This window comes from Mytilus californianus, unplaced genomic scaffold, assembly GCF_021869535.1.
Source record: "Mytilus californianus isolate M0D057914Y unplaced genomic scaffold, xbMytCali1.0.p SCAF_19, whole genome shotgun sequence".
Taxonomy (NCBI): Eukaryota; Metazoa; Mollusca; class Bivalvia; order Mytilida; family Mytilidae; genus Mytilus; species Mytilus californianus.
The window spans coordinates 5,884,162-5,902,734 of record NW_026262667.1 but is presented as its reverse complement, the minus strand read 5'-3'; the positions used below and the strand labels follow the sequence as shown (position 1 = coordinate 5,902,734).

At 31.9% G+C, this 18,573-nt stretch overlaps 1 protein-coding gene across 1 annotated transcript; it reads left to right on the top strand.

Annotated features, from left to right (window-relative positions):
• Positions 1–2,655: 2,655 nt before the first annotated feature.
• LOC127726958 (uncharacterized) lies at positions 2,656–7,562 on the top strand. The gene is made up of 5 exons (XM_052234334.1): positions 2,656–2,795; positions 3,711–3,966; positions 4,333–4,467; positions 5,257–5,917; positions 7,223–7,562. Exons 1-5 carry the CDS (start codon positions 2,704–2,706, stop codon positions 7,528–7,530), a joined length of 1,452 nt encoding a protein of 483 aa, XP_052090294.1. The 5' UTR covers positions 2,656–2,703; the 3' UTR covers positions 7,531–7,562.
• Positions 7,563–18,573: the final 11,011 nt, after the last annotated feature.

Here is an 18,573-nt window from a genome sequence, read left to right as displayed (position 1 = left end):
CTTTCTATTTTTCAGTCTGTTAGGTCCTGACTATATTTATTCGTTTATCCTGATTTTTTACATAAATCGTCATCCTGCCTTTTTTTTGTCAAGTTGCTCACCCTGCCTTATCTTTTATTCAATGGACTTGATGAATTAACGTTGTACTTGAAATGAAACCGTACTTAACTACAAAAATAACCAAATTACATACTAAAGATATTGCTCGATTTTTATAGTAAATGGGTTTGTGTTATAAACTGTCATGTTCATTATTCATATTCTTTCATAAGTTTTAGGATAGTGTGATTTTTTTTCTGATTTAGTTTACTTGATTTTGAAAAAAAAATCCCGAAATTCTAAGTAAATTCAGAACATGTAACCAGCCATGCTTTGTTTAGAGAAAAAATGGAGATGGCAAACCATGGCACAGTGGAAGGAAATGTACTTTATAAACTCCAGCGATATACTTTCTTAATTTATAATTAACTGTTTTGCTATCCTAGGTTGAAAATTATATATTGTAAATATTTAAATAGTTGCAAAGAAAACAATCAGTTTTAAACAGTGTGGTTATTCACTAAATGTATTGATAAAAGGTGACTCCATTTTTGTACATACTTTTACAGTAGTCATCCTTAATTTCTTAATATTTCGTTTATAAGTTTATCATACATGTATGATTTTGTATTTCATTTTAATACGCACGCATGCCACACGTTACTTTGGCGGATTGTTCAACAATGTTATGCAAAGCTCTATTCTTACGGTATGAAATTAAAGGATAAATTTTCAACCAATCAAAATCGAAAACAGTACATTTTATATAGTTCCTTATAAACTACGACATTTCTCACAAGTATTTATTTATTTTTTAGTTCCACAAATGAAAAAATAAAATCTTCGCCGATGAAACATTTCAAACCTTTTTACACCAACATGCCTTCACTGAATTCATTTGAATTTCGTGGTGACCATGATAGTACATTGCATAGTACATCTATATTCACGTGCACACATGGTACGATCTTTCGGGGACAATTTGCTCGTTTATGACACGTCATTTCTGAATGACCAAACGCTTAGCTTCTTTATTTTCGTTTTATAGCATGAAAACAATAAAAGAGGAATGTGCAACCCATCATAAATTTGAAATGGATCAGTATTATGAGATCCGTATTATAAGTAACTACGACATTGTCAGGATAATAACCTAGCGTCAATATGAAAGAAATTAAAGTGATTCATACATTCATCCGTATAAAAGCGGCACATGTATTTTATTTTATCCTTATATTTTTCATAGTGCGGTACAAGTGCTGCATGACTTAACACAAATTATTAGTATAATATTTCGACCCCACTATTTGAAATTCACAAAATACTTATTTAATTATTTCGACCAAAAATCATTGTTTTTTACGTTCGTAGTAACGTAGTACATTCCATTGTCGGTCACCTGTGTCAATTCACGTGCACACAACAATTGTTGTTGTATTTAAATCTTTCGGCCAATGAAGTGAGACGTTACAAGTTGTTTGTTTGTGATACGCCAGAATGTTATCAATGAATTATCAATCGCTAAACTTGACTGCATTTCAGTGTAAACGTTCTTTACTTGTGTTTTCGTTATGTTTTGATAATCAATTTTTATGACATCGCACGTTCTTTCAACAAAAAAAAAAGGATTTAACTGGCTTTAAAAGTTACAATGCATGTGGATTATTATCTTTTTTTTTTCAGACGTCAAAGCGATTTAACAATTGCGGTTGCATGTCCAATTATGTCATCTTTTAACTTTTATCTGGTCAAAATTTTATTTTAGAACGAATGCATGATCAACTTTAAAAAGTGTGCGTACACAAAACATATAGACAAAATATACTTCTGTCCTGTCTTTTTCGTACTTGCAAGTTATTAGACAATAAAAAGGCTATTTGGATCAAGCCTTGTGGAATTTGCATTTACGTTTTTGAATAGGTAAAATGTATAGTTTGGTGAACTTTTCTGCTAACTACTATACTTGTGAAAAACCCTTGGCAACAGAAACAATTTCAGCTTTTTTTTAATCGACCCAATTTACATAGTAATGGACGACTTCGTACATTTTATGATCGCAAATAAAATATGTATATAATATACTGTGCACTGTAGTTCGTATATATACTGAAACCATTTGGCAACCCCACAGTTTAAATGTTTATAATAAATACGTCGTGAGTTGTGGGCGTTACAGACGAACGTTCACCTAATCTGACCCAGTCAATGGGATATTTTAGCGCGCCAATCAATGGTCTCGCCTACACTGTTTTGCACATGATTCTATGCCCGCGCGTTTATTTTACAAACAAATTGGATGGCTAAGAGCTTGTGTTGTAAGAGCTGCTAATGAATTATTTTGAAGAAGCATCACATAGTGACGAAGAATTAATACAGGCCATAGCTACCAAATGACAGAAGAAAATATTTAGGCTTTGGTGTTATTTACAGTATATGATCTGAACAGTTCATCTGTCGCCAGAAAACCATCAACTCATCAATAAATACAGATTAATCTTCAAATACATTACAGTTACAAATATATTTCCTAATTGTTTTTGCAGCCTGTTTCAACTTCTGTTGACTACAGGATTACTGGTTGTGTTTGCTACAGCAGTACCAGAACCTTGTAGCAAACGATGTTACCCTGGCAATGATTGTTTCCCGTCTTTGACGGAAATTGCAATGTTCCAGCAGTTAATTGATGGCTACGTTGTACTCCCGTCTAACAACACATACAAAGATGTTACAAACATGCACAACAAATTATTTACAAGGTAGTATTCCAAAACATGTAATTTTAGTAAACAGAATTTTTTCACTGAAAATAAAATGCGTCTAAATGATTAATATTTTGAGTTAAACGGTAAAAAAGCTGTTTTACCACGTCATAATGCCAAGATAGCAAAGTTCCGGTATGTTTAGTTCCCCTATGAATGTGGTACTGTCCTCATGGTCCTTCCCTTACAAACTAGAGGGGAAATAGTAGTATTTCATTTTTTTGCATTAGATAGTCGTATTGTGTACCCTATTCAGATAAAGCTAGTCCTATGGCAGCTCTGCGATGGGATAAACGAGTTTACTGCCCTTGGATGAAGGTGTTAGGGTGATTAACACAATCGTTGAAAAAATTATCACCCGCGACTTCGTCTTTGGTGATAATTTTTTCCCTCGTGTGTTAATCTACCCTAACACCTTCATCCAAGGGCAGTATGTGTATAATAATATATATTTTATTTATTGATGAACAAATGCAGTATTTTTATTAATAGTGTAAATTTTGAAACCCATGGAAATTTTTGTTATTGTGATTTTTTTGAAAACGAAGATGGCCATGCTGTCATTTGGCTTTAATTTCTTAAAAAGAATAATAAAGTGTTTGCTTCTCACTTTACTTTCTTGTTTAGATTTTTGTTATTAAAAGTAGCCAATTAAGAAAATGCGAGTATAATCGCCTCTGGTGACAAAATACTACCGTTTTCCAGACTGGCTTCAAAAGTGTAAGGAACTGTTAACATTTATGTATCAATTCAAGGGACTCGTATGCAACTGTTATTTCTTAAGTTCAGGAGTATGTGTAAACTACTGTGACCTTAAGAGAATATTTTTTTATGAATCTATATTTCAACTTAAAAAAAAAAAAACCAACTTCTTATGATATAAGAATATATTATATAATAATTCATTTACAGGTTTCCAGCAATCGTTGTCATGGTTCTATCCACAGACGACATTAAACAATCAATATTGTTTGCAAGTAAATACAACTTGCACGTGGTCGTGAAGTCATCTGGCCACGATTACATAGGTCGATCAAGCTGGTCAGGTAGTATTCAGATAAACTTGGGATATATGAGAAAAATGAAAGTAATGTTAAGTACATCAAGATCTGTTGACGGAGAACTGACAGTTGAAAGTGGAGCAAACTGGCAAGAAATTTACCAAGAAGTATGTATGCATATATCTAGTTAATGAAGACTACCAACGTGCATATACGAAACTCGTATGAACTGAAAATACTGACTTTTGTTATATATGTTATCAGTTTACAAGAAACTACCTTGATGGAAACTAAAAAAAACTATCAAACTGCTTAACAGTAATGCACCATTTTCTTAAACAGACTAGAAAAGGTTTCAGCAATGGCTGTGTCAAAATTGTCGAAAATCACAATAAGAATACAAGACCGATTTGTTCTCCCCTTATTAATTATGATGATAATAATAATAATAATAATAATAATAATAATAATAATAATAATAATAATAATAATAAACTAGTTTTTAGTAAGTCATATCTTGCTTTGTTTTCCAGGTAGATAAATATAACAGAGTTGTTGTTGGTGGCAGCTCTCAGACAGTGTCCCCTAGTGGTTACACATTGGGCGGAGGACATAGCATACTGTCCCGGATGTTGGGATTGGCAGTTGATCAAGTTTTGGAAATGACAGTTAGTTATTTTGATGTCTATTCGTTTTAGTAAAACAAAAACAAGTTCAAGATAAAAGTAGGGTCAAGATCACACAAAACGTAATTAACCCCGCCGCATTTTTTAGCCTGTCCTAGGACCTCTATCCTTTGATATATATAATTAAGGAGATGTGGTGTAATTACAAATGATACAACTATCAACCAGAGTTCAAATGAATAAATGTAAGCAATTATAGGCAACCGTACGACCTTCAATAGTGACAATCCATACCGTATAATCTTGTTTTTGTTTTTATTTTGGTTCATTTGTATGTTTCGGAGTTTAGTGTTTACACATGTTTGGCATTTTTTTTTTTATTTCCTCTCGATTAAATGTGAGGTTCGCAGAACATGTATTGACAGTGCCAACTATCCACTTGTTTTAAATATGCATATATCGAGTCATGAAAGTTGAAAAAATAAAAAAAATAAGATGTGGTATGATTGCCAATGAGACAACTCTCCACCAAAGACCAAATGACATAGAAGTTAACTATAGGTACTTCAACAATGACCAAAACCCATACTGCATAGTAAGCTATAAAAGGCCCCAAAATGACAAATGTAAAACAATTCAAACGAGAAAACTAACGGCCTGATTTATATGCAAAAAAGCTTTTATATCGAGAAGAATGTAATTTAGATAAGCTTTAATCAAACATGATCAATTTGTGAAAAATATGAAATTCCAAGAGGGTAATACAAAAACTTCAATATGCCTTTTTAACAATTCTTATATAAACATTTCATGTTTTTTTCATCTTTACAGGTCATAACAGTGAACGGAAGTATTATTAAGTGTACCAATCATACGTCATACATTAATAATCCAGATGGCAGCTTTTCTGTGACGTCAGACACATCACTCTTCTGGGCTCTTAGAGGTGGAGGTGGGGGAACATTCGGTATCGTAGCATCGTTTACATTCAAACTTCACAAGATCAAGCGTCAATATGTCAAGGTAACGATGACTTATCCGTTATCCATTAACGGAAACTCCTCAATTGGGCAAGAGGTAATGCAATTTTATTCTAATTTTGTTAAAGGCATGCCTAACGAATGGGGAGGATATTCCTTTCTCTCAAATGCACAACATGTCACTAAAACCAACGAATCTGTGATCGGCACTTTAGGATTTTTGTATTGCCACTATGGTGGATGGAATGATTCCAGTAGGAAATATATGGATTTATGGAATGATTTCCATCCTGAATGGCGATTAGAATACACTGTTCGGAACATTTCTACGTTCTGGGAAGGCTTTGGAAGCGTTATGACTGACAGTCCCTGGAACAGAGTGTACGTCACTGGATCGTTTATACAGGAGGCAGGATTAGACACATCTTTGAAAGATTTTATTGTGGAAACTATGACACGGCCAATTAATGACACTATTCCGCTGTATGCCTGTGTTGGAACACATTTAGGAGGTTGGTTTTATGGTTTGAACTGACTTTATGCATTTGTTACTCATGTTTTATAGAGCATCGTTTGGTTTTATTGTTTGGATTACTTTACCATTTACGGCTTACACCCGCATGGTGTGCAACCTTTTTCTGTGCTTTTTCGCATGATTAGAAAATTTAAGATTTCGAAACGGTCAAAGTTAAAGAAAAAGTTCAGCCACAAATATGCTCTGAAACAAGAAATCTAAAATATTAAAAGTATCAATGATGTTAATGCACTTCACTTTTAAAAAAAACCCAAAAAAACAACATAAACCCTAACATGATATCTCTACCTATTGGGAAGGCTTCGAAATGTAAAATAGGCATGACTTAATCACCCCTCCCCCAAAAAATGTATGTTACCCTTTATTTTCATCCATCTTTCGAAAAATCGCCGTTTACTAACTTTGTCTGTGTGAGATGAACTTAATCCATCAAATGTTCATGAATAAAAAGTGATGAGGGGTACACGTCAATGGTAAGCTAAAAAACGAAAGTAATCTTTTATCAGATTGAAATTTCATTTTGTAAACGTTTAAATGCAGGACAGGAATAAACATTTTAAACACTTTAAAGCAAAAAATAACCAGCTTGATAAAATTTCAATATAAAGAGGAAGAACCAATTTCCTCCAAAGACTTCAAAAAGTCATTAATTCTTCACCGCCTCAAATGTGAACTCTTTTTAGATCTTTTTAACTGTAATGCGATTAAATTATAAACGCCTGAAAAATTATCCAAACGGCAATTTTCTCATCATTTAAGCAAATTTTTAGTATTGACCAAGAATAAACTTAAAAAGCATTCTGGACCCAGGCAAAAGTCTATTGGAAGTAAAGATATGCGGTAGCTTCAACATGTACATTTATTCCAGTTGGTTGGAGACATCCTTCGATGTAAAATTGTACAAAGAAATATTTGTAATATTGCAATTTTATAGCAATTTTTTTTTTCAATATGTAACGCTGAATAATTATTTCGATTTTATGGATAGATGTTAAAATGGTGAAAAACTCGTTAAAAAGGGACAGAAGCTACCAAGGAGACACTCAAAGCTGATAAGTAGAAAAGAAAATGACAACGCCGTGGCAAAGCGTATAATTTGGACTCTTTTGAAATATTCAAATTCAACAAGGTTTCATCAGCTCTCCGGCCTTGATTGTCCTCTCAATTTTCGTTATATGGATTTAATTGCCGTTGACACTCCTCATATCTTTACATGACAATCAACTTTTTCAATAAATGAATGAATATCAATTTAACAGAAAAAAACTTATTTTTCTTATAGGTAGAGTATCCGATTTTAGTGATACCCCGGTCCATCCAGGTTTCAGACATGCCAGATTATGTCTTGGGTGCGTTGTGGCAATACCTGACATCACACGTGAGGATTTCTATATTAAAAAAGGGAAAGAACTCAGTCAACGTTTGATATCATACGGCAATGGAACATACGTTAACGAAGCTGCAGAATACATGTCTAATTGGCAACAAAACTACTGGGGACCACATTATAGTCGGTTGTTATCGATAAAGAGAGAGGTTGATCCAGATAATATTTTGACATGCCATCATTGTGTCGGTTCTGAACTTTGAAAAAGTTTGCAAATTTCTTTTAATAAAATAATTGAAGCAATCTAATTAATTATTCGTCACGTATCTCTATACATTGAAGAATCAAAGAAGAAGTAACAATTGCTTACAGAACATGGCAAGCTTTTGTAACTCATTTGGACGTATCAAGTTAATCATACGCAGGAAATTTTAAAGATACGCTGGTTGTAAAATGATCATGTTTAGATGGCAATATTTGAAATAAACTATCTCTTGTGATAAAAAAAAGTTAATTTTGTGTTCAAGTACTGAATGTAAACTACGGATAGTATCATGGCCATAATAGGTAATTCGTTTTGATTCTTTTAAAGAATTTGTCATAGTTAAACTAAATGATATGTTTATTTGGTTGAGCGCTTTCCACATCAACCTTAATCCTGAAGTACATATAATCTTAACCAAACCAAATTACAACTTTCGACACACTTTATTTTCACCATTTGACCAAATAAGCAAAAAGTTTTAAAAAAAAGATATAAGTACGTTAAATATACTTGTACTGTTAGCAATCAATATGCAAGAAAGTCACAGAAAGTTGAATTCATAGAATTTTTTTTATCATTTATATAAATGGATTTTAAAATCCGATTCAAATGCAGAAGAAAAACGAACATTTTGTTAATTTGATACATGCGGTTATTTTTTTTTTTTATATACCATCTTGATTGAAATAATTCCTTTTCATAACTGTTTTCAACTAATTTCAAGTATAATGAATCTGTAGATGAAAGAGTTAATGCATTCTATATTGCTTAAAGTTGCACTTTTATCTTATCATGACGAAGTTTCTATACCATTTGGTCGATTTATGTCAAAGGAGATAAACTGTGTAGGAAACCTGTAAATTGAATACCTTTTAATTGAATACTTCCTAGTGATATATATTAAAGTCTTTTAAGCTTTTTTAAAGATCTCCTGATTAAAAGATTTTCAGGTCTTAGTATTTAAAAGTTGATAGTTTTTATTGATATTCAGAAAAAAATCTAAATTGTATAAGACAGATAATGGTTGATGTTTAGTTCCCTGGTGTAACCGATGTTGGTTTCTTATAGACAACAATTTGAGCTTTAAATCGCGTTTAAATGACTCAAATACTGTAAGGCTAAGCAATACTCAAATATGGTAGTCTTTATTGGTGGCTATGGGCATAAAACAGTATCTGAACCTACTTAAAGGTGCATTAGCTACGAGATATAAAAAAAATATGATTTTTATGTTCAATCTTTAATGAAAGTGAAATAGTGAAAAAAATAATTCGGTTTTAGCAGCCAGTTTGGTTTAATTTTGTCAAAATAAGCTAAGAGACATGATCGCTGATGAATTATTCACTTGCAAGTGAATAATTCGACCTTATTGAAACCGTTTGCATGTGACCTCCAATTAACCCATTAGCTGGAGATGGGTTACGCATGTATTCAGCTATTAAAAGGAAAAGAATGTCATCATTGAAAGTGAAACAAAGATGAAGCATTTGGTTGACTGATGCAATCCACAAAAAAATCATTCTTATACAGGTAAAAACATTCTTTTTAACATACAATATGAAATCAAACAGACCTAAAATAATCCAATTGCACGTGATCGCTATCTATTTATATTAAGTTTATATTGGGTTATATGACCGTCGGCAGTCTTCGGAGGTCATCTCGGTGGTTAATTAGATGACATCTAGACAGAAATACACACGAAATGCTGATACATATTATCGAGTCCATTGTTAATTGTTTATTTTTAGACTTTTTGTATTTTGGATACACGTTTTAGTATGTTATGAATCAAATATGAGAATTTGAGCCAAATCGGTGAACATGAATTTGACAGCTAATGCCCCTTTAAAGATTGCAATATTGAAATGGACATTCACCTGAAATATAACTACACTTTTAACTACTTAAACTGGGACAATACGAACAACATCAGAACATGGACATAATTATATTTAAGTGTTTTCGGAGATAAATCATATCTTCATCTCAAAAGACGGCGATACATGCTACGATTGAACTACAAAAAATGAAGTTAAAAGTGACCTCTAGATGTGTTTGTGTTGTTTGGTTGCTGTCTCACTGTTTGTATTTCCAACATTTTATTTTATTCTTAGTAGGAAGACTGTGAATGATAAAAGGAAACGTTTGCATTAATCAATGTATTGTACTACTGGTAAAATTATTATTTCAAGAATGTTTACTGTTTTGAAAGAATCTTTTTTGTTGTCCAACTTTTCTTTTGCATGAATAGAGTTTTCGAAGTTAACTAGTATATGGGGATTGCTAGCGAACCACGAGTAACGTGGTTATTGTCAAAGTACATGTGTGGATTAAAATGAGATGGAAGCTTTTTACAAAATACGTGAGTGTCAAAATTAGTATAGACTTTTAAGTGTCAACGATTAATTGATACTATTTACCAGAAAACGTCTCGTCATGGCAATTGTACCAATTATACTCTCAACCTAAAACTACACAAGCATTGTTATTATGGTTGCTGTTTATCATATTTGTTTTTCGTTTATTGTTTTGTTCATAAATCAGGCCGTAAGTTTTCTCTTTTGAATTGTTTTTCATTTATCATTTTGGTGCCGTTTATAGCTTACTATGCGGTATGGATTTTGCTCATTATTGAACGTACGGGGACCTATACTTGTTAATTTATACGTCATTTGGTCTCTGGTGGAGAAGTGTCTCATTGGCAATCATACGACAACTTATTTTTATATTATGAAGAAGAACGACTGTTGTAACTCTTTACATTTTATAACAATCTTTACGGCTTTACGTTCACCATCTCCAATGCAATGACCTTGAGTGTAATTGTTTCTCAACTTACTATCTACGTTTGGAGGACGTGTTTTTCAACAAACAATCGGTATTCCGTGCGAACTAAATGTGCTCCTCTTCTTGTCGACTTGTTCCTGTATTCATATGAAGCTGACTTCATACAGGAGCTTCTTATGAAGAATGAAAAGAAGCAAGCATTATCCTTTAACTTCACTCTCCGCTATATAGATGATGTCCTCTCACTAAAAAAAAAATCAAAGCTTGGTGACTATGTTGAACGCATCTATCCCCTCGAACTTTAAATAAAGGACAAAACAGATACAGTTTAGTGTGCCTCATATCTTGACTTGCATCTAGAAATTGACAATGAGGGTCGGTTTAACAAAAATTTACGAGAAAAGAGATGATTTCAGCTTTCCAATTGTGAACTTTCCATTTCTATTTAGCAACATTCCAGCAGCGCCTGCATATGGAGTATATATCTCCCAGTTGATACGATATTCCTGGGCTTGCGTTTCATATCATGATTTCCTTGAAAGAGGGTTGCTGCTCACATGGAACCTTTTAAACCAAGAGTTCAAGGTGTTGAAGTTGAAATCATCTCTACAAACATTTAACGGACGCCATCACGAGTTGGTTGACCGTTACGGTTGATCTGTTTCACGGATATGTTCCAATCGTCGTAACCTAAATCCCGCCTTCCTTTTCCCCGAATGTGACCTACCGAATTAGACTTAACACTGGGTTTGTACTTATATGAGCAACACGGCGGGTGCCACATGTGGTGCAGGATCTGTTACTCTTTCGGAGCACCTGATATCACCCCGGTTTTTGGCGGGGTTCGTGCTGCTCAGTCTTTATTTTTCTACGTTGTGTTTTCTATACTGTTGTTTGTCTTTTCCCCTCTTTTTTGCCTCTTTTTTGCCATGGCCTTGACAGTTTATTTTCGCCTTATGTGTTTAAATGTCCCTTTGATATCTTTCGCCTCTCTTTTACTAGAGACATGTTTTATCTATCAGATTATGCATTCTTGTTATCCTCCATCTAATATTATTACCAGTTTTGTAAAACATCTGGCATCATGCTGCTGAATATGACTTGAAATCGCACATGTGACCCACGATGCTAACCCATACCTTGTATCAACCCACACGTCAACGTGGAACGGACTTTTCTTATTAGATACAGACTTACGATATTCCTACTGACGTTTTTATACAACCCGTATACTTATTTTTTACATAACAATGCATTGTTGAAGGCCATACGGTGACCTATATCTGTTAACATGCACACCATTTTGACTCGGGTGGATAGTTGTCTCATTGGCAATCATACCATCTTAATATGTTTATATAAATATTATCGTCAGTTTCTAGACAAAGCAAAATGCGTATAGGTAATATTCAAATATGTAAAAAACATTGTGAAACATAGTCATGACTAAGTATCTACCAAAACAATATTGAGAGCATTTATTGATTTAGCTATCAATAGTTTACACACTTTAGTCGGTTATCATATTCAAATGCTTACCAATACATATTTATCAGGTGGAATTTTAAGTAGTTGTGTAATATTGCAATTCAATCAACTTGCATGGAGATAAAGGTGTATGCCCATTACCACAAGCCAAAGAACACCAAACACAAATTGGTATCACTGACATATGATATACAACAAGCATTCTGTGAGAATAGCCTGGCAATACATAGCCCCCTACCGGTTAAAAATTCACTGTACTGGAACAAAAATGCTAACTTGATCTATAATTTGTCATGGTGTAAACTATATAACAAATATCAAGTCAATATCTTCAAGCATGACGGAAAAAAAATGTGGAAAATTAATTGAGTGAAAAGTCCATGGACCATAACTCTGCACAAAATCATCAGATCGGAACAAAATTCGGACTTGATCTGTAACTTGTCATGATAAAACTATATACCAATCATCAAATCAATATCTTCAAGCATGACAAAAAAAGTGTGGAAAACTGATTATTTGAGTGAATTTTCTAAGTTCAAGGACCATAACTCTGCACAAAATCGTCAGACCGGAACAAAATTCTAACTTGATCTGTAACTTGTCATGATTAAACAATACACCAAATATCAAATCAATATCTTCAAGCACGAAGAAAAAAAAGTGGAAAACTGATTTGCCGGACGGACGGACGGACAGACAGACAGACAGACAGACAGACAGACAGACAGACAGACAGACAGACAGACGGACAGAGTGCAAACCTAAAGTCCCCTTCGACTTCATCGGTAGGGGACTAATCAAATTGTAAATAATCCAATCCGTGAAAATATGTAATATGAGAAAACATACATGACTTGATTGAACATATAACAAAAGTTAACCGTCAAAATAACTCCCGAACTATTTGACTTATACAGACACTTTGGTTTTGCTTTCAAATCGCAGAGGTTTTTTATTCTTAACTTGTCGTTTAGAATAATATTAATTGTATGATGTTGTTGTCTGTCCTATATATTGGTGTTTTCATATCATATATAGGTGACCTGAAAAGAACACAGTGAAAAGGAAATGCATTTCGATTAGAACTAAAACTCAGTGATTAAGGTGGTACCCAACACCTTGACTAATATTAATTTGGCTCGTTTAATTTTCATAAAATTTTGACAAAATGTTTACTTTGACCCTTTGACAAAAATATAAAAATTTCAAAAAATTTGAACCAACCACTTTATCAGAAAAATTTCGTTGGTTATATAGCAGTTTGACAAACACTAATGTTGATCATTGAGAAGCTTAATATTTCCTTAACAAAACGACGTGATTAAAACGTTTAGCTGATTTTTACAGAGTTATCTCCCTGTAGTGTTAGGTACCACCTTAAACAACTACAAACAGTGCCGAGAACGTAAATAAATCACCATCAAAATATAACGGTTACATAACAGTCTAATAAATCCAAGTTAAAAACAAACAAAAATAGGAATGATGATAAATAGAATTTCAAAAACTGCAATTGGAGTAGGACTATTGTGTCGATAGAGTAAACATTTGCTTTACTTGCAGCACACGTAAAACTATTCCAAAGTCATATCCAGTTGTTAGTTTCAAAATCAGTAGCATGCCAAAACCTATAATAATGTCATAATCAAAGACAATTTCCGAAACCCAACTACAAATACATGTTAACAAGTGTGAACCGAAAAATTAAAGCAAGGACAATATAAAAAGTACTCTTTTTCTGTACTCGTCGCATGAAATATTAACTCATTCATATACATACATATCAATTTATTACAAATAAATTTTGAAATTATATTGTGTATACATAATGTGTATTGCAATAGAAAATTCAAAATTGCACAAATAAATAAAAATAAAATTAACACGATTGCACAGATAATATTAACGATATGTGAGTGATACCTGAGATCATAAAAACATGCATAAAGTCAGTTCAAACATGCATGAAAGAGACAGGCTTTCTAATGATAATTCCGATCCATCTGCATGTTTACATACATTAGCATGTCTTTGTCGAATTCTTATCAACCTCAAACTGAATACGTATGCATGGTGATCATCGCTGTCCAAACAGTTTGTTTGTATAAATAACTGTACGAGATTTGATCCTGCCTTATTTCCAAATTAACTTTTTTCGGAGACAATTATCAAACAGTTTACCCTTTGTTTCAGGATTGACTTGAGTTTTCCTTCAGACTTCCTAATTCTTTCTTGTCTATGGTCACAAAACAATGGCAACATTTCACATTCATCAACCCATTGTACACGATTTTGCACTCTTTTTTCATTTTCATGTCTGTGTGAGCATTTTCGATTCCTGTCAAAAGTTCCGTTTGCTGAACTGTTGCCTGAGACTGTCTTCCATGGCATATTGTCAACATATTTAGAATCAATTTCATTCATAACAGTTCTGAACAAGTCCGATCCATTTGGCAAATCAGCCATCTCCAAATTGTTCTTATCGAATGTCCTTCTTTGTCAAGTTTGGTTGCAAATTATCCTTTCATATTATTGAAACTACCTTTATATACGAGGAAGCATATGAGGACTGTTGGTTTTTATCATACCAATTGGAAAGTTGCCAGATTTTACCTGTCAATCACTATAACCAATAGAAGTTACGCCTTTCTCCTAATGTCGATTTTCTTATGAGTAATAAGGTAACAGTTTAAATATTGATTGTTTTTCTCAATTTCTCAAGGAAGGATATGGGGTATCCATCCATAACACAATATCAGCATATGCACAGCAAAAACACAAAAAGCAAAGGAACAGCGCTTTTATTGTACATTTAAATATAAAACTAAGATTTTTCTTATTTTCTGTGAATCATTTTTTTTTATCTAATCTCTTAACCACGTCCGATATAAGACGTAACGAGAGCTATCATTATCATTTATACCATAAAAAATTGAGATATGTCATATTTATGACCAAACTCGATCTTGGAAGTTTGTTTTTTTTGTTGGCCTTCCGTATAATGATTTATGATACATCTGTACACTATTGGTAGGCTTCTATTGCTTATTAAATTGCCGACTGATAGAGCCTTCCATCATAAAACATATCTTAACTTTCTTTGTCGTGAAATTAGAACTACAGACGAAAATAGTTTCTCTCATTATTTTACAAGAAAAAACTAATAATACCCTTATTTGCGTTAGCAAAACAAATTTGGATGAATGTTTGAAATACACAATGTCTTTGACAAATTTGTTCCTTAAAGCTTTGAGTAAAAAAGTAAAGGCTTATCTCAGCAAGACTTTCTTGCATCTACATATAAATCCCCTAAAAGTTTTTTTTAATGATGGAGCTGTCATTGTTTGCTAGTTTTCTCCACTGGAAAGCCTAAGCAACAGCTAAACAGATATACTATAGTGATGTATATATATCATTAATTTATTTATAGGGTTTTAACAATAGAAAAGTCGATATATCAAATATAAAGCTCAGAATTGTCAGGAGTCTAGACATTCTGTAAAAGAATCAACAGAGAAGACGTATACAAAATAATAATCAATGTACTTGTTTGGTCAAAAAGAAATAACTGAAGGATAAAATAGTTTAGTTGATAGCTTTATTATTCGAAAAGTCTCGTTTTGTCTCATTCCTGCAAGTGCAATCAGCTTTCCGAAATAAATTTAAATGTTTTTTGTATAAAAGTTGTGAATCAAAAATGTTATCTGTATCCATTATTGTAAAAAAATTTGAAAATAAAAATATTTTTTGAATATAAGACGTTACTGCTATTATGTGCATGTCACATTAAACTACGTAAGCGTATTCTTCACTGATAAGAAGGAGCCAATGGAACATCGCCATCAAGGAAAAGAGAATTCACAATAGGAAAATTATGATTATCCGTTTATACTAAATATTGGTACGTTGATTACCGTTAGGAATTCGCATACCAAAGAAAAAAGATAACTTTAAGCGTTTGATTTAAGAATTTCAATCCTATATTCAGAAAACAAATCTTGTGAAATCAATAAAAAGAATATGCGTCTAAATAAATTCATGCCAAAAATATATTGTTGAAATATCAATCAAGTGATGTGTCGTTTCGTCCATGTCAAGTTTGAGCATCAACTGTTATTTATAACGGACAATGAACAAATATGCGATAAGAGGGACACAGTTAGTCTCCATCAGAATACCAATTGTTCGACCGTATAATTTATCTACAAAACAAACATAAATATTATTATACATGAAAATCTAAATAAGAACAGTTTCATTTCCAAAACTTTTTTTTTCTTTAACTTAGATGTAAATGGTGTTGACTTTAAAAACCGAAATTACACCCATATTATTATGATGAATTTGAAAGACCCTCCGATCGAAAGGAAAAATGAGAGTATATGGTATAATCGGAACAGATATTAACCTTTAGATATATTTATTGATTTTATTGTGTAGTTGTGTTGCTTTGAATTGATTTATTTCCATATAAAACTTGTATTGACCTTTGATAGATGTCTTTATGGATTTATTGTGTAGTTGTGTTGCTTTGAATTGACTTATTTCCATATAAAACTTATATTGACCTTTGATAGATGTCTTTATGGATTTATTGAACTATAGTCTGATTGCTTTTAATTGACTTATTTCCATATAAAACTTGTATTGACCTTTGATAGATGTCTTTATGGATTTATTGAACTATAGTCTGATTGCTTTTAATTGACTTATTTCCATATAAAACTTGTATTGACCTTTGATAGATGTCTTTATGGATTTATTGAACTATAGTCTGATTGCTTTTAATTGACTTATTTCCATATAAAACTTGTATTGACCTTTGATAGATGTCTTTATGGATTTATTGTGTAGTTGTGTTGCTTTTAATTGACTTATTTCCATATAAAACTTGTATTGACCTTTGATAGATGTCTTTATGGATTTATTGAACTATAGTCTGATTGCTTTTAATTGACTTATTTCCATATAAAACTTGTATTGACCTTTGATAGATGTCTTTATGGATTTATTGAACTATAGTCTGATTGCTTTTAATTGACTTATTTCCATATAAAACTTGTATTGACCTTTGATAGATGTCTTTATGGATTTATTGAACTATAGTCTGATTGCTTTTAATTGACTTATTTCCATATAAAACTTGTATTGACCTTTGATAGATGTCTTTATGGATTTATTGAACTATAGTCTGATTGCTTTTAATTGACTTATTTCCATATAAAACTTGTATTGACCTTTGATAGATGTCTTTATGGATTTATTGAACTATAGTCTGATTGCTTTTAATTGACTTATTTCCATATAAAACTTGTATTGACCTTTGATAGATGTCTTTATGGATTTATTGAACTATAGTCTGATTGCTTTTAATTGACTTATTTCCATATAAAACTTGTATTGACCTTTGATAGATGTCTTTATGGATTTATTGAACTATAGTCTGATTGCTTTTAATTGACTTATTTCCATATAAAACTTGTATTGACCTTTGATAGATGTCTTTATGGATTTATTGAACTATAGTCTGATTGCTTTTAATTGACTTATTTCCATATAAAACTTGTATTGACCTTTGATAGATGTCTTTATGGATTTATTGAACTATAGTCTGATTGCTTTTAATTGACTTATTTCCATATAAAACTTATATTGACCTTTGATAGATGTCTTTATGGATTTATTGAACTATAGTCTGATTGCTTTGAATTGATTTATTTCCATATAAAACTTATATTGACCTTTGATAGATGTCTTTATGGATTTATTGTGTAGTTGTGTTGCTTTGAATTGATTTATTTCCATATAAAACTTATATTGACCTTTGATAGATGTCTTTATGGATTTATTGTGTAGTTGTGTTGCTTTGAATTGATTTATTTCCATATAAAACTTGTATTGACCTTTGATAGATGTCTTTATGGATTTATTGAACTATAGTCTGATTGCTTTTAATTGACTTATTTCCATATAAAACTTGTATTGACCTTTGATAGATGTCTTTATGGATTTATTGAACTATAGTCTGATTGCTTTTAATTGACTTATTTCCATATAAAACTTATATTGACCTTTGATAGATGTCTTTATGGATTTATTGAACTATAGTCTGATTGCTTTGAATTGATTTATTTCCATATAAAACTTATATTGACCTTTGATAGATGTCTTTATGGATTTATTGTGTAGTTGTGTTGCTTTGAATTGATTTATTTCCATATAAAACTTATATTGACCTTTGATAGATGTCTTTATGGATTTATTGTGTAGTTGTGTTGCTTTGAATTGATTTATTTCCATATAAAACTTATATTGACCTTTGATAGATGTCTTTATGGATTTATTGAACTATAGTCTGATTGCTTTGAATTGATTTATTTCCATATAAAACTTATATTGACCTTTGATAGATGTCTTTATGGATTTATTGAACTATAGTCTGATTGCTTTTAATTGACTTATTTCCATATAAAACTTGTATTGACCTTTGATAGATGTCTTTATGGATTTATTGAACTATAGTCTGATTGCTTTTAATTGACTTATTTCCATATAAAACTTGTATTGACCTTTGATAGATGTCTTTATGGATTTATTGAACTATAGTCTGATTGCTTTTAATTGACTTATTTCCATATAAAACTTGTATTGACCTTTGATAGATGTCTTTATGGATTTATTGAACTATAGTCTGATTGCTTTTAATTGACTTATTTCCATATAAAACTTGTATTGACCTTTGATAGATGTCTTTATGGAT